The sequence below is a fragment of the Chamaea fasciata genome, unplaced genomic scaffold (assembly GCF_029207755.1).
Source record: "Chamaea fasciata isolate MVZ Bird 193981 ecotype frontalis unplaced genomic scaffold, bChaFas1.0.hap1 SCAF_344, whole genome shotgun sequence".
Taxonomy (NCBI): domain Eukaryota; kingdom Metazoa; phylum Chordata; class Aves; order Passeriformes; family Sylviidae; genus Chamaea; species Chamaea fasciata.
Genome location: NW_027094429.1, coordinates 45,000 through 69,836, shown reverse-complemented (window position 1 = coordinate 69,836; position 24,837 = coordinate 45,000). Strand labels below are relative to the sequence as shown.

The 24,837-nt window shown below is 45.2% G+C and overlaps 1 protein-coding gene across 1 annotated transcript in view; it reads left to right on the top strand.

Moving 5' to 3' along the window:
- Positions 1 to 3,119: 3,119 nt before the first annotated feature.
- NPEPPS (aminopeptidase puromycin sensitive) overlaps positions 3,120 to 24,837 on the top strand; it is a 41,525-nt gene continuing 19,807 nt past the window's right edge. Inside the window, exons 1-6 of the mRNA XM_066208558.1 lie at positions 3,120 to 3,318; positions 13,101 to 13,185; positions 20,286 to 20,363; positions 21,667 to 21,788; positions 22,353 to 22,460; positions 23,862 to 24,062. Of these exons, the coding sequence (XP_066064655.1) occupies positions 3,196 to 3,318; positions 13,101 to 13,185; positions 20,286 to 20,363; positions 21,667 to 21,788; positions 22,353 to 22,460; positions 23,862 to 24,062 (717 nt within the window). The 5' untranslated portion in view covers positions 3,120 to 3,195. The remainder of the gene's footprint in view (positions 3,319 to 13,100; positions 13,186 to 20,285; positions 20,364 to 21,666; positions 21,789 to 22,352; positions 22,461 to 23,861; positions 24,063 to 24,837) is intronic.

The window sequence follows — 24,837 nt, the reverse complement described above, 5'->3', positions numbered from 1 at the left end:
GTGCCTCTGCCAGGGACAGTCACCCGCGGGGCCAGCACCGAGCCAAGGCGGCCGGGGACGCGATTTTTGCCCTGGCAAAGTCCCTCCAGAGCACGGCTGGGCTTCTCCTGCCGTCCCGCTGAGGTGGCCTCGGGGTGTCCCCAGCGTGGCACGGCCGGGCCCAGTCCAATCCCGTCCATCCCTGCTGCAAATCCCACACCAAACCGTGGGGTTTTAGTCCTTCCCTCCCTGCAGGGCAGAGGGGATTTTCCGCCCAGCACCCCGCCAGGATTCCATAAAATCCCGAAACATTCCCTGGAGCGGCTCCCAGCGCCGATGTCCCCCCTCCCCGCAGCCTTGCCCCGTGTCGCCGTGTCCCGCCGAGGCGCTGGCAGCCGGCAGGACGGAGCAGGGCGGCAGCTGCCCGAACCCCCCGCGCGGCTCCAGCTGTTTCCAGCTGTTTCCAGCTGTTCCCTTGTCTCCCTGTCCCTCGGCGGGGCTCTGCAGCACAATGCGGCCCCGCGGCAGCCCCGGATGAACCCGGGCTCGGCAGCGCTGGGTTTTTTTTTGTAACGATGTGCCGAGAGCTGTCTGTACTTTCTCCCTCGCCCCAGTTCGTGCCGCCGGCTCCTCCAGGTCTCAGTGAATCGCTGCTGCCTCCCTGGAATCCCAGCTCCCTCCCTCGAACCCCTTTCTCCCCTCTCGAATCCCTTCTCTCCGCCTCGGATCCTATTCCTCTCCTCAAATCCCAGCTCCCTCTCTTGAAATCCTGCCCCTTCCCTCAAATCCCTGCCTTGAGTCTCTACTCCCCTCCTCAAATCCCTTTCCCACCCTCAAATCCCTTTTCCTTCCTGAAATTCCCCATTCCCTCCTCGAATCCCTGCTCCCCACCTCGAATCCAACTCCCCTCCTCAAATCCCTGCTCGCTGGCTCAGCACTAACTTGTCTTTTTTAAAGAGCAAAGTAGCACTTTTAACAAAAATAAATCTCGCCGAGGAAGGAATGGGATTAAAGAGAAAAAAAAAAAAAAAAAGATCAATCCCAGTTTTCAGTGGTGGAAGGCTAAGAATGATTCCCAGCCTCCTCCTTAAAACGAGGGTGATCGTGGCACCCCCAAACCCTTCACAGCCCTTTTGGGGGGCTGAGGTTAATTAATTAGGTTAATTAAATCCGTATTTAACACCCTATGGAGCCAGTGGATGGGTTCCTGGATCCAAACTCCAGAGCGTGGCTCCGGGAAAGCTGCTGGAATTTTCTCACCTTTCTTTTTTTCCCCTTTGTTGTGGATTTTGAAGCTTGTCCAAGAGCACCTACCCATGACAGGTATTTCCCTGGAATTCTGCTCCCTGCGAGGCTTTTCCAGCTGGATTCCATATGGAGCATCTTCCAGGAGACCCCAACAGTGAGCTGGGGGGAGCCCCAAAGGGCTGCAGGATCTTGGGGTCTCCCTGCCCAAGAAATTCAGATTTTTTTTTAAAAAAAAATGTATAGGATGTGATCCCAGGATTTACCTGGATGCTGCATTTCAAGCATGAGGAAGAAGAGGAGGAGGAGGAGGAAGAAAGTGGTTGTAGGCTCAGGGTGGGGAGAAAACCAACCCCACGCTGCTGCCTGGACAAGCCTGGTGGACAGGACACCTCCCTGCTCCACACATCCCGTTTTGGTAGCAAAACCCGAGAGGTTCTCTCTGATTTCACCATTTTCCAGCGCTGGAGGTTGGCTGATAGCTGCACTCCGAGCTCTGCTGCCTTATCTGGGTCTGGGGGGCACAGAAGTGCCTGAATCCTTGGAGAGAGGGACTTTTGTCCTCCAGATACGAGGGACAGGCACTGAGGGGTGCTCAGAGGGCTGGATGGGATAACCCTGGAGAAACCCCAACCTGCACTGGTTTGGGATCTGCTGGGGAAAGTGAGAAATAAAACTGAAACACAGAGAATAAAGAGGGAAATCCGAGTGGCTCAACAATGGGGGCACCGTTGTGGCTCTGCCCCCTCAGCTGAGTGCACTGGGAGACCCAGGAGCCGTCATCCCCCCAAACTGGGAGCACTGGGATGCCCCATTAATGGGATGTCCCATGCCCAGTGTCACCCCCAAACCAGGAGCCCCTCACTAACTGGGTGTACTGGGCCAATCCCCACCCAGGCCAGGTGACCCGGGAGCCCCCAGTTAATCCCCATTATCAGACAGACAGGGATCCCCATTACCGGGATCACCGGGATCCTCATTAACAGACACACCGGGATCCCCATTAACACACTGGGATCCCCATTACCGGGCTCACCGGGATCCCCATTAACAGACACACCTGGATCCCCATTACCGGGCTCACCGGGATCCCCATTACCGGGACAAACCGGGATCCCCATTACCGGGACACACCGGGATCCCCCATTAACAGACACACCGGTATCCCCATTAACAGACACAACGGGATCCCCATTACCGGGCTCACCGGGATCCCCATTAACAGACACACCGGGATCCCCATTAAGAGACACACCGGGATCCTCATTACCGGGACAAACCGGGATCCCCATTACCGGGACAAACCGGGATCCCCATTACCGGGACAAACGGGAATCCCCATTACCGGGCTCACCGGGATCCCCATTACCGGGACAAACCGGGATCCCCACTACCGGGGCCGCCCCGTCCCTCAGCACCGGGAAAGGGGCGTGTCCCAGGGAAGTGGGGGGCGTGTCCTCGCGGGGCGTGTCTCTGCGCAGGCGCACTCTCCTCCTCCGCTTACGCAACTCCTCCCGCCGCCTTTTCCACCACACTCCCCCCCCCCCCCCCCCCCGCTCCGCCGCCGCCCCCCGCGCGCGCTACGTGCGCGGCCGCGTGGCGCCGCCGCGCGCACGCGCACGCGCCGTCCGCGTGCCTCCCCTCCCTCCCTCATCTCCCTCCCCTCCCTCCCTTCCCTCCCTCTCCGCTCTCCTCTCCCCGCACTCCCCCGACCGACCGGGGCCGCCTCGAGCCGGGAGCGCGCGCGCGCCCCCGCCCCTCCCTCCTCCTCCTCCTCATCTTCCTCCTCCTCCTCCTCCTCCTCCTCCGCTCCCTCCGCCGCCGCCGCCGCTCCCTCCTCTCGGCGCGTTGTCCGTGCGGAGCCGCCGCGTCGCCCTTCCCGCGCCCCCCCCGCCGCCCCCCGCCCCCCCCCCGCCGCCGCCGCCCCGCCGGGGGGGGCGCAGCCCCGCACCCCCCGCGCTCCCGCCCGCCATGCCGGAGAAGCGGCCGTTCGAGCGGCTGCCCGCCGACGTGTCCCCCCTCAACTACGGGCTCTGCCTCAAGCCGGACCTCATCGACTTCACCTTCGAGGGCAAGCTGGAGGCCGCCGTGCAGGTAGGGCCGCTTCTTCCTCCTCATCCTCTTCCTCCTCCTTCCTCCCGCCCCTCCCCCGAGGGGTCCCGCCAGCCCCGCGGCCCCATGCGGGGACCCTCGCTGCCTCTCCGGGGACCCCCCAATCCCTCTCAGAGGACCCCTCAGCCCCTCTCAGGGGACCCCCCAATCCCCTCGGCACCCCCCGAGGGTGTTTTCTCGGGGACCCTCCGCCGTGCCCTGGGCCGCGATCCCCGCGTTCCCTCAGCGCTCAGCCCCCGGGGCCCGCCCGGGCAGGTGCAGGGAAGGCCCCGGGGGCTCCCCCCGGCCTCTCCTCGCTGCGTCTTTCCATTCACCATGGATGCACAAACCCTTCCGGGACCCCTTTAAACCCCGAAACTCGGGGAGAGGGGGGTGTGTAGTGGGTGGGGGGTTCCGCCCAGCCCCTCTGCGGGTCCCCCCGAGGCCGGGCCGGGATGCGGGATAACCCCGGGGCTTGTACCGGGATAACCCCGGGGGATGTGCCGGCATCCCCGCTCGCCCCGAGCCCTTCGGGGTGCCCTCCCTCCCTGCCCGGCTCTCCCCTGGGGCCGTGGCCGTGGATCGGGATTGTGCTGGAAAAGCCGAATTCGCGGTGAAAGGAGAAGTCCCCCGCCGTGTGTTGCTAGGCCTCGGGTGTCATGGAGAGCTGGGAGGAGGGAGAGGCCCAGGAGAAGCTTTGCGGACCCGAAAACGCCGCGGGTTTTTATTTATTTTTTAATTTTTCTGCGAGGCGAGGGAAAAAAAAAAAAAAAAGAAAAAAAAAGCCTCCTGGCCGTGCTCGTGTGTTTCAGAGCCGGAACCAGTTCTGCGAAATCCTTCGAGTCTCTCCCAGTCATTCTCATTGGCCGCTCTGCCAACATTTCCCGAATTTGCTTTCACCCCTTTTATTTATTTTTTTATTTCCTCCCCCTTCTCCTTGCGATAGGTACAGAATTATCAAGGGATAACTGCTGGTTTTGTTTTGTTTTGGGTGTTTTTTTTCCTAAAAATGAGCTGGTTGCCCAGAGAGCTCACAAAAAAAAAAAAAGAAATATTTGAAGGGGAGGTTTTTAACTCTCGAGACGTGAGCCGCTCTAAGCCTGGCTGTGACGAAAAGGGGCTGGTTAAACCTGGTTTTAAAGCCGGGTAATAAACCCGCGATAAAACCTGCGGCATGTAAAGGACAGGTAGAGAAGAGGGTGAATTCTCCCCTCGGGGGGATCCCGGGGCTGATGGGCGAACCTTGGGACTTTGGGGACCTGCAGGAACCCAACCAGGCAACGAGCAACTTCGCATCGTGTGACAGAAATGCTGAACACCCCAAATCTCCCGGCGCATTTCATCCCGGGCTTTGCTTCCAACCTCCCCACCGTCGCTGCCTTTTTTTAATTTATTTTTTTTGGGGGGGGGGGGGATGGAAAGGTGTTTTAATTTGGTAAAAAAAAAAAAAAGGGGGGGGGGATTTGATAAATTCCACTTTTATTTCATCGCGGGCACTTATTGCTGTCCTGGCAGCCTGGTACAGCTGTGGGGCTGGAAATGGGATCACTGAAATCATCCCGGTTAAAAATAACAGCCGGGGGGAGGGGAGCAGTGGCTTTTTAAGCTTTTAAAGCCTTTGCTGAGGAGAGAGGAGCCTTGGGGAAGTTCTCTGGGATGCAGGAATAGCCAGGGGTGGGGTGGGTTTGGAGGGGGTTGATTCCTGGTTTTTTGGGATTCCTGGAGCAGCAGGTCCCACCTGGGGATGTGGAATCCTGTGTTTCCTCCCCACCACCATCGAGTGGAGTGACCCCACAGGTTCTCCAGGCTGTAAAAAAAAAAGAATAAAAATCCCTTTCTGACATCCTGGAGGAGCTGCTCTGGTGTCCCCACAGGAGAGAATAGGAAAAAAAAAAAACCCCAAAAACCTCCTGGCAGGTCTGGTTGGTTTGTAAGTTTTTTATTCCTGTTTTTTTTGGGGATGTCCTGGATTCCTGGAGCAGCAGGTCCCACCTGGGGATGTGGAATCCTGCATTTCCTCCCCACCACCATCGAGTGGAGTGACCCCACAGGTTCTCCAGGCTGTAAAAAAACCCCAAAATCCCTTTTTGACATCCTGGAGGAGCTGCTCTGGTGTTCCCACTGGAGAGAGGAGGAAAAAAAAAAAACCAACTCAAAAAAAAGTCAAAAACAAACCCCAGAGGGCGAGGCTTTAAAAACATCTCTAAAGAATGTATCTTTATTTTGGATAACTTCTGACACCCTGAACCTCCCAGCAGCCTGGGGAGCGAGGCCGGGGAGATCAATTCACCTGCCTGAGCAGGGCTGGGAGTCTGGAGAGGTTTCCTTGTGCCCAAAAACCCAGAGAAAAACCCCAAAAATTGAAAGGGAATTGCTCTGCGCCTTCCTGGGAGGGAGAGGAACAGGCAGCTCACCCGCAGGATGCTTCGTGTCCAAGGATTGATGAGCAGAAAATAATTATCAAAGTGGTTTTGTTGGGCTGGTGTAGAAAAAAAATCAGAGATTTGGGTGGTTTTGGGGTTAAATTATTTAAATTAAGGATTTGTTGGTGGTTTCTACCTGAAGCTGAGCTCAGCAGAGATGTCTGGTGTAGAAAAAATCAGAGATTTGGGTGGTTTTGGGGGTTAAATTATTTAAATTAAGGATTTGTTGGACTTTTCTACCTGAAGCTGAGCTCAGCAGAGATGTCTGGTGTAGAAAAAATCAGAGATTTGGGTGTTTTTGGGGTTAAATTATTTAAATTAAGGATTTGTTGGTGGTTTCTACCTGAAGCTGAGCTCAGCAGAGATGTCTGGTGTAGAAAAAATCAGAGATTTGGGTGTTTTTGGGGTTAAATTATTTAAATTAAGGATTTGTTGGACTTTTCTACCTGAAGCTGAGCTCAGCGGAGATGTCTGGTGTAGAAAAAATCAGAGATTTGGGTGTTTTTGGGGTTAAATTATTTAAATTAAGGATTTGTTGGACTTTTCTACCTGAAGCTGAGCTCAGCAGAGATGTCTGCTGTAGAAAAAATCAGAGATTTGGGTGTTTTTGTGGTTAAATTATTTAAATTAAGGATTTGTTGGTGGTTTCTACCTGAAGCTGAGCTCAGCAGAGATGTCTGGTGTAGAAAAAATCAGAGATTTGGGTGTTTTTGGGGTTAAATTATTTAAATTAAGGATTTGTTGGTGGTTTCTACCTGAAGCTGAGCTCAGCAGAGATGTCTGGTGTAGAAAAAATCAGAGATTTGGGTGTTTTTGGGGTTAAATTATTTAAATTAAGGTTTTGTTGGACTTTTCTACCTGAAGCTGAGCTCAGCGGAGATGTCTGGTGTAGAAAAAATCAGAGATTTGGGTGTTTTTGGGGTGTTAAATTATTTAAATTAAGGATTTGTTGGTGGTTTCTACCTGAAGCTGAGCTCAGCGGAGATGTCTGCTGTAGAAAAAATCAGAGATTTGGGTGTTTTTGGGGTTAAATTATTTAAATTAAGGATTTGTTGGTGGTTTCTACCTGAAGCTGAGCTCAGCAGAGACGTTTCCAGCCTGGGAGTTTTGGAGCTGCTGTAAACTCATCAAGGCAAAACCTAAAATCGTTCGAACACAAAATTTTGTGATTTTTTTTTTGGATGGGAAAATACCAGTTCTGCCTCTTCTGGAAGATCCAGCTGTTGGTTTTATTTAAAATGCCAATCAATAATAATTGCCAGCTCCTCTGGTGGATAATGGGCAATAATCCACGCCCGGTGAGGATTTCTCACCCAAACTTCTGGAGCTTTGACACCAAAAAAAAAAAACCCCAAAAAAACAGAAAAAAAAAGTTTCCGAAGTGTTTTGTTATTTATCTTTAAGAGCAGAGTGGAATTGGTCAAGGTATTACAAATAAAAACACTTGAAATCAGTTTTTACTCACTCCAGTAAAAAGGATTTTTTTTTTTTCCTCCGTGGGGAATTTGGGGGCTTTCAAACCCTAAAAAAAAATTAAAAAAAAAAATCCTTAAATGAATTGTTTGACACAGGACATAATTCTCATTTATCACAGCTGAAAACACCCCCCCAAAAAATTAAAAAAAATTCCTTAAATGAACTGTTTGACAAGGAAACCTGTGCCCAGCTGGGACAGAGTCTCATTTTTGATTTTTCTCTTATTTTTTTTATATTTTTTTCCACTTTTTTGGCCACTGATTGTCAGCACAGGGCACTTAATTTCTTTATTTTTTATTTTTTTTTTCCCCACTTTTTTGGCCACTGTCATTAATTGTGACACACATGAATTGTGTGGCATCCTGGGGGACATGGGTGGAGGATTTGTGCTCCTGCAGCATTTAAATTGACATTTTTTAAAACACATTTCTATTATATTTGAACATTTTCTATGTTGTTTTAACACATTTCTATTGAAATTTATCTTTTTAACACGTGAAATTCAAATTGGAGTGGAGGGTGAAAAGGTCCTGGCAGCACCTCAGGATTTTCCTTTTGTCAGCAGCTCAAAAACAGGATTTTTTTTTTACCCTTTCCCCCCTCAAAAAAATGATCTTTCAGCCCTAAAATTCCTAAATCTGGGATGGATTTAGTGCTCACAAAAGGAATTTATTCATCCCTGTGAATCCAACACCTCTGGAGTTGCGTGAGGAATTTTTTTGGGGGGAATTTCTAATTTGTTAATTTTCCCTCCTCCGCCACCAGAATTTACTGGAGATTAATAAATAATTAGGTTAATAAATCTTTCTTGCTCTCTTCTCCTTGGAGGGGTGGAATTGTTACAAAAGACACGCCCTGGAGTAAATTTCAGTGTCTATTTTTAGAGAGAGAGAGAAAAAGAAATCTGTTAAAAAACACAGGCAGTTGTTGTAGGGCTGCTTTTAGAAAAGGGCTCTGGAGAAGAGCCAAAATTGGAATTATCTGGGCTCTGGGGAATTCATTTGGGCTCCAGGAGCTCCCTGTGTTTCGGGGAGGTTGGTCTTCAAATCCTCAAAAAAATTGGGGAATTATTTGCCATAAATCCTTTCCTGCCCTGACCACCCCAAAAGTTTTACGGCACCTTTAAGTCTCGTTTGGCGGAGGCAATTAATTGACATTTTGCGGCTCTTTCTCCTTCAGATGTGAAACTTTTTTGGGGGGAATTCAGCAGTTTTCTCCTCCTCGTGGTGCCTGAGTCTGACCTCAAAATAGGCGCTTGAATTCTGATTGATTTTCAGTTTAATTCATCAGTTTTTCGTTTAATCCGTCCAAAGCCGGGAGTTTTCAGTCCTGACTATTCCTCCTCTGCAGACGCTCCTCTTGGCCCGCCTGAGTCCTGAGCTGCTCTTCTCTCCGTTAACCTTTCCTTGCTGAAAAGCCAATTTATTCCATCTATTAGATCTGTTATTTAGTGTATCTCTTATCATATCTATGTATCTATTGTTCTATCTATATACTATATATAGATACTGTATGCTACATATATATACTATATATATAATATGTATTTATTGTATCTATTATTTATTATATCTGTTATGATATCTATATACCCACTATTATATCTATATATGTCTTATGTGTCTTATATATATCGCATCTATATATATAATATCAGTTTATTATATCATATCTATTTATTATATCTACTGTATCTATATATATTACTATATCCATTATACCTATATCATATCTATTTATTATATCTATTATTTATTATATCCGTTATTATATCTATCTGTAGATACTATACCTATATATGTGTTGTATATTATATATATTATCATCTCTATATATTATATATAATATAAATTACATATGTTTTATATATACTTTGTGTATGTATAAAATATATATTGCCTATATTATCATATTTATATATGTTATATATAATATATATAAAGTATATAGGAAACAGATATAAAATATGTAATGTATATAAAAATATAATATATTACATATAATGAATATGACATATATAATATATATAATATAATATATAAAACACATATATACAGTATGCATAGGATATGTATTATATATTATTATTTTGTCTGTATCTATGTTGTATCTATATTATATCTGTATTATATCTCTCTATCTATGTTACATCTGTATTTATTTTATCTGTATCTATTCTATTCCATTATTATCTCCCAGGGCAAGGTGCAGCAGGGTGACAGCCCCACACCTGCTGAACTGCTTCCACCTTACACGGAAATCAGCTTCTTTTTTTCTTTTCTACCTTTCACCACAGAAAAAACCCCCGGGATCTCTGCCTTGCGGGCCGCGGCATTTTGGAGGGATAAAAGAAATAAATTCATTTTTGAATGAATTTTCTCACTGGTCGCGAGCGGCCCGTGCTGGGGCGGGTTCTGGCCCTGGGTTTGCTTTTGTTCTCCCAGGTGTGGCTGCGCAGGGAGGGGTGGCAACAGGAAAAATGTCATTTTCCCCTCTGAATTCAGTGCTCCGAGTGTCAGGAGGTGCTGAGCTCTGCAGGCAGGAGTTCTGTCTGTACAGTGAATTTCACCCCTTTTTTGGGACATCTCCAGGCAGAATTCCTGTCTGTACAGTGAATTTCAGCCCCTTTTTTTGGGACATCTCCAGGCAGAATTCCTGCCTGTACAGTGAATTTCAGCCCCTTTTTTTGGGACATCTCCAGGCAGAATTCCTGCCTGTACAGTGAATTTCACCCTTTTTTTGGGGATATCTCCAGGCAGAATTCCTGCCTGTACAGTGAATTTCAGCCCCTTTTTTGGGACATCTCCAGGCAGAATTCCTGCCTGTACAGTGAATTTCACCCCTTTTTTTGGGACATCTCCAGGCAGAATTCCTGCCTGTACAGTGAATTTCACCCTTTTTTTGGGGACATCTCCAGGCAGAATTCCTGCCTGTACAGTGAATTTCAGCCCCTTTTTTTGGGACATCTCCAGGCAGAATTCCTGCCTGTACAGTGAATTTCAGCCCCTTTTTTTGGGACATCTCCAGGCAGAATTCCTGCCTGTACAGTGAATTTCAGCCCCTTTTTTTGGGACATCTCCAGGCAGAATTCCTGCCTGTACAGTGAATTTCACCCCTTTTTTTGGGACATCTCCAGGCAGAATTCCTGCCTGTACAGTGAATTTCAGCCCCTTTTTTTGGGACATCTCCAGGCAGAATTCCTGCCTGTACAGTGAATTTCACCCTTTTTTTGGGGATATCTCCAGGCAGAATTCCTGCCTGTACAGTGAATTTCAGCCCCTTTTTTGGGTCATCTCCAGGCAGAATTCCTGTCTGTACAGTGAATTTCACCCCTTTTTTTGGGAGATCTACAAGCTGCTTGTACAATGAATTTCACCCTTTTTTTGGGAGATCTACATCCAGAATTTCTGCCTGTACAGTGAACTTTACCATTTTTTGGGGGAGATATTCAAGCGGCCTGTACAGTGAATTTCACCCTCTTTTTGGGGAGAGATTTACAAGCTGCCTGGGAAGTGAATTTCACCCTTTTTTTGGGTGGATAGTTGGAAAAATGAACTTTTTTCTTTCACCCTCCTGGCTCATTTTATACTGCTCTCTCATAAAACCGACTTGATATTGGTTGGAATTAAGGAAAAAAAAAAAACCACCCTAAAAATAGTTAATTTTTATTGCCTGTTTAAGGAACCTCTGGATTTTTTTTTTTTTCCTTCTTAAACCTAAACTTTCTTTTTTTGCAGGCTGAAAGTTGTGTCCTGGAAAAAAAAAAAAAGTTGTTTTTTTTTTTTTTAAAAAGCTCCAGCCCATTGTTCAACTCACATTGTCTGTGATTTGGACAGCTCCGAGTCCAGAGAGATTTGGGTTTATAGATTGAATAAAAAATCTCCAGACATTTTATAAGAAAAGCTTTTCTCATCCTGATTTTTCTGCATTTTAGAAAAAAACTTTGAGAGAAAAAAAGAAAAAAAAAACAAACCCAGGCTGCAGGATTGTGGTAAAAACTTGTTGCGATTTGATTTTTTTGGCGGGTTTGTGATTTTTCAGTTTCATTGAAAAAAGAAAAAAAAAAGTGAAAAAAAATTGGAAAAAAAAGTTGGAAAAAAAATCGAATCCACCCTGTGTCACCTCAGCTGTCGGACTTGCTCTCAGGGCTTTGCAAAAACGTTGTTTTTATAGTCAGGCTGGGTTTGTTCATTAAAATTAATTTGATTTTAATTCCATCAAGAGGTGAAAGCAGCTCTGGGTGTGACACCACTGCAGGGAGGGGAGAGCAGGAGGTGGGGAGAGGCACCAACAGCCCAAAAGTGTAAACCTTTCCGTCACATTTATTAATTAAAACGTAATGAATTCCATAATTGGGGGGGGGTAAACCAGGGATATTTGGTAATTTGATATTTATAAATCACAAATTTTCAATTCCTTCGCCCTCCTTTATGCAGGAACAGGCTCAAATTCGGGTGTTTTTCTGCCCCAGGGGGATTTATTTATTGGTTTATTGATTTATTCCCAGCTCCCTGATGGGGCGCACGGGGGACTCCTGAACCTTTTCTCGGGGCTCTGGGAACAGAATCAAATCGGAATTTGTGGGTTTCCTGTGAGCTGAGCCGGCCTGGGCACGCACAGGGCTTTGGGATCTTGGAATTTGGGCTGGAAAGGGCCTGAAATCCCACCCAGGGACTGAAATGGACAATTCCAGGGAAATCCATTCCAGCCCTCACTGGGAAGGAATTATCCTTCTTCAAATCCCCTCCAGCCCGTCCTCTGGCACTTTAAACCCATCAATTCCCTTTTCCTGCCACTCCCTGACTGGGAAATTCATCCCATTCTCCTTCCTGGCTCCTTTCAGGAGACCCAAACCCAGGTGACTCCTTAACCCTTCTCTTTTCCAGGCTTTTCAATCCCACTTTTCCCAGTTTTTCTCTGCTCCTTCCTTGTCCTTCCTGCTGGGATCCACATCCCAGAGCTGGGGGCAGTTCCCGCTTCCAGCCTGGAATGATGGCTCCAGGTGTTCACAGGGTGTTTCAAAGTTATAATAGTGGGGGGCAAAAATAAAAAGGGATGGAGTTCCTTAGGGTTTAACGAGCTGATTTTGGGGTAGGAGACATTTTCTTCCTGCCTGTTGCAGAAATTTTTATTCCTTTATTTAAGAAACTGCTGCTAGAAATCCTATCCTGGGCAAACAGGGATTCCCAGCTTGATCCAGCCTGATCCTTCTGCTGCTTCCAACCTGAATAACTCCCTGGTTTTTTAACTCCCAAATATTTTACCTCCCCCCCGTCTTTTTTGTAATTAATTTATATTTAATTTGAAATTCCTCTGCGTTCACACGGAGAACTGGCACGGCCCCCACGGTTTATTCCTGCCCTGGGAGCTGGCACTTGGGAAATAAAGCAGAAAGTGTGTGGAGCCAAGAGCTGGCGGGAGGGAAGCTCCCAGGAACGAGGGGGAAGGAGAATCTCCTGGCAGATGTTTTTGAGCTGAGGAGTTGTGACAGCGTGGAGCTTGTGTCGGTGATCATCTCCAAAAAAGAGATTTTTCACTCTGGCCTCTCTTAGGTCACCCCCCAAAAGAGGCTGATGGGCTCAAGGTCGGTTTTTATTTGGTTTGGATTCCCAGGCCTGCACAAAGGCTCCTCATTGTGAAGTTTCCAGCCCTGTTTTGTTTTTTTTTTTTTAACCCAGCATGAAATAATTTAATAATGAAATCATTATTAAATAATAGAAGCAGAGACGAGTGGCGTGCTCTGAGAGCAGCCCTGCCACACCTCGCCCTCCTTTAACCATCCCAAGCACCCAATTCTCCCTCAGACAGCTGGTTTTTTTTTTTTGGATGGGTGAGAGGTGGGAATTCCCATTTCTTCCCGATTCTGACTGGAGTTTTCTCTCCCAGGTGAAAAATGCAACGAACCAGATCGTGATGAACTGCGCCGACATCGACATCATCACCGCCTCCTACGCCCCCGAGGGAGACGAAGGTAAGAGCCCTGCCTGGTTTGTGCTTTCCTTTCTGCCTCCGGGAGCCCAAGTGCTCTGATAACAGGCTGATGGCGTGGTTTGATAAGCTCAGCCCCGCCCCTGGAAGCACAGAATCCCTTATCTTGATTCTGCCTGTTGTGTTACGGTGAAGGAATTCCTTCCTTCAGTTGTGTTGCGGTGAATTAATCATTCCGTTGTGTCGTGGTGAATAAATTCCTTTCGGTTGTGTTACAGTGCGGAAACCCCTTCAGTCGTGTTATGGTGAATAAATCCTTCGGTTGTTTTATGGCAAAGGAATCCCTTCGGTTGTTTTATGGCAAAGGAATCCCTTCAGTTGTGTTTGGGTAAAGGAATCCCTTTGGTTGTGTTGTGGTGAAGGAATTCCTTCAGTTGTGTTACAGCGAAGAAATCCTTCCGTTGTTTTATGGTGGAGAAATTCCTTCAGCTGTGTTATAGTGAAGGAATTCCTTCAGTTGTGTTTAGGTGAAGAAATTCCTTCAGTTGTTAGGATAAAGAAATTCCTTCAGTTGTATTTAGGTGAATAAATTCCTTCAGTTGTGTTTAGGTGAAGAAATTCCTTCAGTTGTGTTTAGGTGAAGAAATTCCTTCACTTGTTTTATGGTGAATAAATCATTCAGTTGTGTTTAGGTGAAGAAATTCCTTCAGTTGTGTTTAGGTGAAGAAATTCCTTCACTTGTTTTATGGTGAATAAATCATTCAGTTGTATTTAGGTGAAGAAATTCCTTCAGTTGTGTTTCAGTAAAGAAATCCCTTCAGTTGTGTTACGCTGAAGAAATTCCTTCAGGTTTTTTTGGTGGATAAATCATTCAGTTGTGTTGTGGCAAAGAAATTCCTTCAGTTGTTTTCTGGTCAAGAAATTCCTTCAGTTGAGTTCTGGTAAAGAATTCCTTCAGTTGTTTTATGGTGATTAAATCCTTCAATTGTGTTCTGGCAAAGAAATTCCTTCAGTTGTGTTTAGGTGAAGGAATTCCTTCAGTCTCCTCCACCTCCCCGGAGGGCTGCAGGCAGAGGATCCTGGGCTGGTTTGATGTTGGTTTTATATCTGGATATCGTGTAAACTTCTCAGAACATCACCTGTCCCTCTGGATTGGGGAATATTGACCAAAATCCCTGACAGGGAACGCATCAATAACAGGAAACACTCACAGGAAAGGATTTGGAGAGCACAGAAAACACTTAACTGGCATTGAGCAGGATTTTCTGAGTGGAAAAGGGTGGGATCCAGCCCAGGGAAAGTTTCTGCAGGAATGGGAGATCCTGGAGGAGTTTGTAACACTCAGCTGCGGTCCTGGACTTCCCCAGTTGTATTTGGAGGGGATTAGCAAACACCAGAAGGGCTTTAGCAGCTCGGGTGTGAAATGAGGGAGGTGTGGACAACACCCTCCGTGGGCTCACAGTGGGCAGAGCCCTCCTGGCGTTCTCCCTTTGGTCCAGCTGCTCCTGAAACCCTCCAGAGAACTAAAAACATGCTTTTTTTTTTTTTTTTTTTTTAACCTCCCTTTCCACGAGGGAAATGTCCCTTTCCATAAGGAAAATCCCAGAAAACACTTTGTTAAATCCGTGGTTGGGGATTAATGGAATGATCTCGGTGATGGGTGGGAGGATTTAAACTTTGTTATTTGGGCAGCAGCTGGATAAAAGTGGAGGAGAGGGCTGACTTTGGCCACCTGAAGGAGAAGAAGAGGAGAAATGTGAATTTCTGGGGCGGGTTTTGTTTGGAGAGGGGATGATCCCAGCTCTGTGGCAGTGATGTTATCCCACGGATTTGTACTGGAGAGTGGGAGGTGACACAGGATGGGATTTCAGGTCCCTCCCCACCCAAACCATTCCATGATGCCACTTCCCAGATCCACGGAGCATCGCTCCGCTTTGACAGATGGAGAAATGGAGTCGGAGAGGGATTTGGGGAAGAAATTCCTCCCTGAGAGGGTGGGGAGGGGATGGGAGATTCCCAGAGAAGTTTAATAAAAATTAAAAATAGACAATTTAGAGACGTGAGAGCAAACGTTCCGGCTTGGGAAGCACACCCTTCTCTCTTCAATTACTGGGTTTTAAGGATTGCTGGTTTACATATTCAATAGATAATAAAACATTTTTTTTTTTTTCTGTTTCAAGTTTCTCCAATCATCTTATTTGATAAGATTTATTTGTGGGTGGCTCCACTGTGTTTGGGCATGTGGATCTTGGCTGGTTTTATTTTGATAAAATAACTAGAAATCCAGCAGCTTTCCTGCAGGGCTGGAAGGTGACGACCTCTCCCCCGTAATTTTTGGCTCGGTCAAAGGGAAAACGTAAATCTTTTTACTGTTTACACGATGTCACAATCAGAAAATACATTCATTATTGCCTTTCTAAACTCTCTTAACAAACCACAACACGGCGCAATTACACACGCAGCATTCGTTCCAAGATTTGCCAAAAGCCAACTTTATAACAAACCCAACAAAACTCTTTTTTTTTTTTTCCATTTATTTCCCCTCCCAAACCCACGGAGCCACCAGCAGCTTTTCCTTTTCTGCCGTGCTCTAATGCGCAAGCAGTGCCAAAGTTTGTGGGCTGCCAAAACCGGGCTGTTCTCTCTCTCTTCGGGAGCTTTTGTGTTTTCCAGCGTCAGGAATTCGGGCAGAATTCAGAATTTTTTCTTTTTGCTGCGATCACGTCTTTGTTAGAAGCAAAGTTCCCTTCAGCTCCCTAACAAAAAGTGTTGTCGGCGGTTTTTCCGTGGTTCTGGTGCTCTGGGTTAAATTGTTGGCACGGAATAAGGAGTTTAAACAACAACAAAAAGAGAGAAAACGTGATTTGGGATCTTTGCTTTGTGTCCCGTTGTTTCGGGGTTTGATTTGTAAGGAGCCGCTTTGAGATCGAGAAAACCCTTGGAGGTTTCAGGGTTTCACCTTCCAGCCTCGGTGATGTTCACCTCTTTATTTTTGGGACAAATTAAAACTTCCAAAGGAGCAGATCCACAAATTCAAAGGCATTTAGAGAACTGAGAGAGGAGGAGGAGGAGGAGGGAACTCGATCTCCATTGTCAACCTTTGGCAGAAGCTCCACGGAGGGCACATTCCTGAGTATTCCTGAGCTTCGGGAGCTTGGAACTCCGATCCTGTTTGGCTCCAGGATCAGCTCGTTGCCATTAGAAGCTGTTAAAAAAAAAAAAAAAAAGAAAAAAAGTATTTTGTGGTGGTTGAAAAAACCCACGAGGGGAACTTTGCTGCATTCCTGGGCTGATCCTTATCCGGCCTCGCTGAGGTGCTCGGTGACCCTCTGCCCGGCCGCAGGATTCCTCCTGCTGGAATTTATTTCGAGATAAAGGAACATTCCCAACAGGTGTCCAGCCCCTCCCTGGCCAGGCTCATCCTCCTCGCCCTGTGGGACTCTGCAAACAGCCGGGGTCAAAATCCGTGGAGTCTTCTCTGCTGGAACTCAATTCCAACCCATGGGGATTGTTCTCCTTAAAACAATCTTCCTCTCCTGTCTCGTTTTATCAGAAGAAAACTCAAAACTTTCGGGTTTGGTGTTTGCTGGCAGCTGGGTGTCCTTGGCGTGGATTCTTTGTCAGGGCTCGAGTCATCCCCGGCTCCAGCTGGTTGTTGAAAACCTTGGGATTCCTCAGCACGAATCAGGAGAGCCTCAAATTGATCCTGTAGAGATTTTTTTTTTTTTTTGGTAATTTATTTGTGTTTTTCTTTTTTCTTTTTTTTGGCGTAATTTATTTGTTGTTTTTTTTGGTAATTTATTTGTGCTTTTTTCTCTTTTTTTTCTTTTTTTTTTTCTTTTCTTCTTTTTTTTTTCTTTTTGCGTAATTTATTTGGGGTTTTTTTGGTAATTTATTTGTGCTTTTTTCCTCTTTTTTTTTCCATAATTTATTTGTGCTTTTTTTGGTAATTTATTTGTGCTTTCTTTTTCTTTTTTCTTTTTTTTTTGCGTAATTTATTTGTTGGTTTTTTGGTAATTTATGTGTGCTTTTTTTGTTTTTTTTTTTCTTTTCTTCTTTTTTTTCTTTTTTTTTCTTTTTTTCTTTTTTTGGTAATTTATTTGTGCTTTTTTTGGTAATTTATTTGTGCTTTCTTTTTCTTTTTCTTTTTTCTTTTTTTGGTAATTTATTTGTGCTTTTTTCTTTTTTTTGTCTTTTTTTCTTCTTTTTTTTCTTTTTTTCTTCTTTTTTTTTCTTTTTTTTGGTAATTTATTTGTGGGGTTTTTGGTAATTTATTTGTGCATTCTTTGGTAATTTATTGGTGTCTTTTGCCTTCCAATGTTCTGCACCCCAGCACTGCGCTTAACTCAAATTAAGCACCGAGCACTCTGTACAACCCGCAATTAAACCCAATTCATTCCCGCACCTCCCGCCTCGACAGAGGTCGGAATTAACTCACATTTAAGGCTGAAACCTCACCGCTCCAGAACAAACAACGCTGGAAATCCCATTCCAACTTATTTCCCTGTATCACGTGCGGAGCATCCTTCGGTGCGCTGAAACCCAACGCTGGGAGCGACACCTGAGCAGGGAAAACGAGTCCTTTTGTCACTAAAATCCTCACGTCACGGCAGCTTTTTGTCATTCTGGGCCTCGCTGGAGCGGCGCGGTTTTGTTTGGGGATGAGAAGTTCCCTGGTGTGTCTGGGCTCGCCGGGTTTGGCAGCCGGGGATGCTGTTTGTGCAGCACATTTCGGGGTCCTGAGTGAGGTTTTCTTACAGGTTCTTGAGCGTGCAGAATTTGCAAAGCGAGGTTCTGGGGGGAATAATCCAGATTTACAAAGTGAAGTTCTGGGGGGAATAATCCAGATTTACAAAGTGAAGTTCTGGGGGGAATAATCCAGATTTACAAAGTGAAGTTCTGGGGGGAATAATCCAGATTTACAAAGCGAGGTTCTGGGGGGAATAATCCAGATTTACAAAGTGAAGTTCTGGGGGGAATAATCCAGATTTACAAAGTGAAGTTCTGGGGGGAATAATCCAGATTTACAAAGTGAAGTTCTGGGGGGAATAATCCAGATTTACAAAGCGAGGTTCTGGGGGGAATAATCCAGATTTACAGTGAGGTTCTGGGGGGAATAATCCAGATTTACAAAGCGAGGTTCTGGGGGGAATAATCCAGATTTACAAAGCGAGGTTCTGGGGGGAATAATCCAGATTTACAAAGCGAGGTTTTATTGGGTTATTCCAGATTTACAAAGTGAGTTTCTGGGGGGTTATTCCAGGTTTACAAAGTGAGTTTCTGTGGAGTTATTCCAGGTTTACAAAGTGAGTTTCTGGGGGGAATAATCCAGATTTACAAAGTGAGTTTCTGGGAGGTTATTCCAGGTTTACAAAGTGAGGTGCTGTGGGAATAATCCAGATTTAGAAAGCGAGGTTTTATTGAGTTATTCCAGATTTACAAAGCAAGGTTTTATTGGGTTATTCCAGATTTACAAAGCGAGGTTCTGGGGGGAATAATCCAGATTTACAAAGCGAGGTTTTGTTGGGTTATTCCAGATTTACAAAGCGAGGTTCTGTGGGAATAATCCGGATTTACAAAGTGAGTTTCTGGGGGGTTATTCCAGGTTTACAAAGTGAGTTTCTGTGGAGTTATTCCAGTATTTACAAAGTGAGTTTCTGGGGGGAATAATCCAGATTTACAAAGTGAGTTTCTGGGAGGTTATTCCAGGTTTACAAAGTGAGGTGCTGTGGGAATAATCCAGATTTAGAAAGCGAGGTTTTATTGAGTTATTCCAGATTTACAAAGCGAGGTTTTATTGAGTTATTCCAGATTTACAAAGCGAGGTTCTGGGGGGAATAATCCAGATTTACAAAGTGAGGTTTCATTGGGTTATTCAAGATTTACAAAGCGAGGTTCTGTGGGGTTATTCCAGATTTACAAAGTGAGGTTCTGGGGAGTTATTCCAGATTTACAAAGCGAGGTTCTGGGGAGTTATTCCAGATTTACAAAGTGAGGTTCTGTGGGAATAATCCGGATTTACAAAGTGAGTTTCTGGGGGATTATTCCAGGTTTACAAAGCAAGGTTCTGTGGAGTCCTTCCACCTTTTTATTTTATTTTTTTGGCTGAAGCAGAACAGATCCACATCCCCCCAAAGGACTTGACGAATCAGGAAAGGGAGAAGCAGCACCAGGTGTCCCCTCCTGGCTGTGCCAAAGCTCCGGGACAGTTTTTTATCCCAGCCTGGCCTCATCGTTTGGATTTTTTTGCATCCACAAACAGTTCCTGTGCCACATAAACACATTTTCAGGTGCCTTTGGGATTTTCTGCCCCAGCAGGGCTGGAACCCCAAAGCAGAGCCCTGCTCCTGAAGGCATCTCTGAAATAAAATCGACGTTTTTTTCGCGGTTCAATCCAAGCGAACCTCCCCCCCTCCCCTTTGCTGTGGAGATTAATGGGATTTTCAAAGCCACAAATTAGGTGAATAAATCCTGAGCGTCCTGTTTGGGATAATTAACACAAATCCTGCTGCGCTGATGGGAGCGTTGAACAGCAAGGAGGGAATTTTGGGGCTGTGTTTCACCATTCCTGGGGCGCAGATTCCCAATTTTCCTGCAGATTTTGGGGGTTTTTTCCCGCACAATTTTAATTTCCTGGGTGCTGCAGGAACTTTCCCTACCTTGGAATTCCAACCATGATAGTCCCAGGGCACAGATTCCCAATTTTCCTGCAGATTTTGGGGTTTTTTTTCTGCACAATTTTAATTTCCTGGGTGCTGCAGGAACTTTCCCTACCTTGGAATCCCAACCATGATATTCCCAGGGCACAGATTCCCAATTTTCCTGCAGATTTTGGGGTTTTTTTTCAGCACAATTTTAATTTCCTGGGTGCTGCAGGAACTTTCCCTACCTTGGAATTCCAACCATGATATTCCCAGGGCACAGATTCCTATTTTTCCTGCAGATTTTGGGGTTTTTTTCAGCACAATTTTAATTTCCTGGGTGCTGCAGGAACTTTCCCTGCTGTGGAATCCCCACCACGAGGGATTTCCTGTGGTTCCTCACATTAAATCAGAATTAATTCAGAATTGTGAAGCTCAGCTGCTTTGGGTGAATTTTTTGAGCATAAAAATGATCCCATTTTTTTTTTTTTATTCATTCCAGAGGTTCACGCCACAGGGTTCAACTATCAGAACGAGGATGAAAAGGTCACTCTGTCCTTCCCCAGCACCCTGCAGAAAGGTAAGAATTATTCTCCAGGGATTTATTTCCTCTTGGAAAGGCTGGAAATTCCTTCCCTGGAATTCCTCTTCACTCTGGGTGGCTTTTGGAGCCTCTGGAATTGCAGATTTTTCTCTGATTCCTGGTGAAATTTTACCTCCAACCCTCCCCCGAGCGGTGATTTCCCTGCTGGTGGGAGGCAGCAGCAATTCCTGGCACAACTCTGGGCAGAGGAAATTTGGGAATTACCTCGGGATTTTCCTCCTTGTCCGCATTGGGATTTTTTCCGAAGCTGCTGCAGCTCAGAGGAACCTTCTTGGCTGTCAAAACTCAGCTCCTCACTTCAGATAAAGCTTTAGTTCAGCTGGAAATTGATTTTTTTATATAATTTCATCTGGATAAAGACCACAAAGAGATTGTGGGGAAGAAGATGATGATGAAGCTGGAATTTTTGACCTGTGGGATCTTGGCTGGCAGACTCAGGTTTTTCCTTTTTTACTCTGAGACACTGAGAGCAGATTTGGAAATTTATATTTTTTTTTTTTACAATTTCATCTGGATAAAGACCACAAAGAGACTGTGCGGAGGATGAAGATGATGATGAAGCTGGAATTTTTTGACCTGTGGGATCTTGGCCGCCAAGCTCAGATTTCCCTTTTTTCTGCCCTGAGACATCAAGGGCAGATCTGGAAATTTTATTTATTTTTATAATTTCATGTGGATAAAGACCACAAAGAGACTGTGGGATGATGAAGATGATGATCCTGGAATGTTTGATCCCGTGGGATCTTGGCCGCCAAGCTCAGATTTCTCTTTTTTTGCCTTAAGACGTCGAGGGCAGATCTGGAAATTTTATTTATTTTTATAATTTCCTCTGGATAAAGACCACAAAGACACTGTGGGGATAATGATGAGGATGATGATGATGATGATGAAGCTGGAATTTTTTGACCTGTGGGATCTTGGCTGCCAAGCTCAGGTTTCCCTTTTCTGCCCTGACACACCAGAATTAATCCTGAGCCTCATTAAGGGCTGTGAACGAGGCCAAAGCTCCATCCTGGCTTTAAGAATTCCATAATTTACCATAAAAATTCCTTAAATCCCAGAATTTTGACAAACTTTGCTGCAAGGTGAGGATTGAAGGACGGAACTTTCCAGGTAGATCCCAAAAAAAATCCCGAAATCCCGTGGGGGGAACCCGCCGCTATGTGGGTTCCTGGAGATATTTTAAGATTTATTTTATTTACAAAATAAAATCCACCCCAAACCCATTTTTTTTTTGCCACCTGCCAACCCCAGGGGTTTATTTGTTTATTTTTTACAGGGACGGGGACACTAAAGATAGACTTTGTAGGGGAGCTGAACGACAAAATGAAAGGGTTTTACCGGAGTAAATACAGCACGCCCAGCGGGGACACGCGCTACGCCGCCGTCACCCAGTTCGAGGTAAGGCTCGGCGCTAAGTTGAATTTTATTTCCATTTTTATTTTAGTTTTAGTTTTATTTTTTTCCATTTTGATTTTTATTTTTTCCATTCTTCTTTTTCTTTTCTTTTATTTCCATTTCTATTTTTCTTTTAATTTTATTTCTATTTTTCTTTTTCTTTTATTTCCATTTTTTCCCCATTTTTATTTTATTTCCATCTTTATTTTTATTTAATAGGACCCTGTACCTTTATCTGGGTATTTAATCCCCCCAATTTGATCCCTGCTATGAAAACCTGGATAAAATATGGAATTCCTTCTCCCTCTTTTTGCTGGAAATGAACTGAATTTCTGTTTCTTGCCATGATCTGAATTTCTGTTCTCTGAGTTTCTGAATTTCTGTTTTCTGAGTTTCTGAATTTCTGTTTTCTGAGTTATTTCTGAATTTCTGTTTTCTGAGTTATTTCTGAATTTCAGTTTTCTGAGTTTCTGAATTTCTGTTTTCTGAGTTATTTCTGAATTTCGGTTTTCTGAGTTTCTTGCCACAATCTCCTGCGATTTATTTGTTTAATTCTCTTTATTCCAGGCTACTGATGCCCGCAGAGCTTTCCCTTGCTGGGACGAGCCTGCAATCAAAGCAACATTTGATATTTCTTTGGTGGTTCCCAAAGACAGGGTAGCTTTGTCAAATATGGTAAGTTTTCGTGTGCCAATAAATGCAAAAAATACTATAATTAAATATTTAATTATATTTTAAATAAATACTTAATTATATTTTAAATATATTTTATAAAAGTTTGATATATTGTGTATATACTTACATAGTTTACGTAAACATATACTTATTTATATCTCTATATATTTTATTTATAAATTTAAATCTTTATTTCAATTAAAGTTGTGATAATGCCGTTGATAATTCATAATTTGCCTCGATAACAGCTGGGAATAAAATCTGCAAGAAACCCCTCAACATTTGAGTCAAAAACCTTCAACATTTGGGTCAAAAAACCTTCAACATTTGGGTCAAAACCTTCAACATTTGGGTCAAAACCCCAACATTGGGTCAAAAACCCCTCAACACTTGGGTCAAAACCCCTCAAATTTGAGTAAAAAACCCAGCATTTGGCTAAAACCCTCAACATTTGAGTAAAATCCCCAACATTTGGGTCAAAACCCCTCAACGTTTCAGTAAAAAACCGAACATTTGGGTCAAAAACCCAACATTTTGGTCGAAAACTGAACATTTGGGTCAAAACCCCAACATTTGAGTAAAAACCGCAACATTTCAGTAAAAAACCCAACATTTGGGGTAAAACCCTCAACATTTGGGTCAAAACCCCAACATTTGGATCGAAAACCCAACATTTTGGTCGAAAACCGAACATTTGGGTCAAAACCCCAACATTTGAGTAGAAAACCCAACATTTCAGTAAAAAACCCAACATTTGAGTAAAAAACCCAGCATTTGAGTTAAAACCCTCAACATTTGGGTCAAAACCCCAACATTTGGATCGAAAACCCAACATTTTGGTCGAAAACCGAACATTTGGGTCAAAACCCCAACATTTGAGTAGAAAACCCAACATTTGGGTCAAAACCCCAACATTTGGATCGAAAACCCAACATTTTGGTTGAAAACCGAACATTTGGGTCAAAACCCCAACATTTGAGTAGAAAACCCAACATTTGGGTCAAAACCCCAACATTTGGATCGAAAACCCAACATTTTGGTTGAAAACCGAACATTTGGGTCAAAACCCCAACATTTGAGTAAAAAACCCAACATTTGAGTAAAAACCCCAACATTTGGATCGAAAACCCAACATTTGGATCGAAAACCGAACATTTGGGTCAAAACCCCAACATTTGAGTAGAAAACCCAACATTTGGGTCAAAACCCCAACATTTCAGTAAAAAACCCAACATTTGGGTCAAAACCCTCAACATTTGGGTCAAAACCCCAACATTTGAGTAAAAAACCCAACATTTGAGTATAACCCCCGACGCTTGGATAAACCCCCCCATCTCTTAGACCCCCCCAAATCCCCATTTCTTCGCCCAATTAAGCCCCAAACGTCCCTCCCCAACGCAGAACGTGGTGGAGCGGCGGCCGTACCCCGACGACGAGAGCCTGGTGGAGGTGAAGTTCGCGCGGTCGCCCGTCATGTCCACCTACCTGGTGGCCTTCGTGGTGGGCGAGTACGACTTCGTGGAGGCGCGGTCGCAGGACGGCGTCCTGGTGCGGGTCTACACGCCCGTGGGCAAGGCCGAGCAGGGCAAGTTCGCCCTGGAGGTAAATCTGAATCAGGTTTGGGAGATTTGGGGTTTGGTTGCTCAAATCTGTGAGTTTTGGGGTTTTTTTGGGGGTTTTTGGTGTTTTTTCTTGGGTTTTTTTTGTGGGTTGCATTCATGGGTTTTGGGGGATTTTTGTTTGCCAAGTGGGGCGAGTTCACTCTGGAGGTAAATCTGACTCGGGTTTGGGGCTTTGGGAGCTGGTCACTCACATAAATCTGTGAGTTTTGGGGTTTTTTAGGGGTTTTTTGAGGTTTTTTTGTGGACAAGACGTGCACGGGGTCTTGGTGCAGGTCTACACACCCGTGAGCAAGGCCAGGCAGGGCAAGTTCGCCCTGGAGGTAAAGCTCAGCCGGGTTTGAGATTTGATTATTTAAATATGTGAGTTTTGGGGGGGTTTTTTTGGGGGTTTTTCTCGTGGGTGTTTTGGGTTTTTTCTTGGTTTTTTGGGAGTTGTAGATGTCCATGGAGCCTTGCTGCGCATCTACAGCCCCATTGGTTAAGCCAAGCAGGGCAAGTTGACCCTGGAGGTGAATCTGAATCAGGTTTGGGAGATTTGGGGTCTGGACGCTCAAATCTGTGAGTTTTGGGGGTTTTTGGGGGTTTTAGGGGTTTTTTTCCTTGGTTTTTTGGGAGTTGTAGATGCACACGAGGTCCTGGTGCTGGTCTACACCCCCATGGGCAAGGCTGAGCAGGGCAAATTCACCCTGGAGGTAAAGCTCAGTGGGGTTTGGGATCAAGTCACTCACGTAAATCTGTGAGGTTTTGGGGTTTTT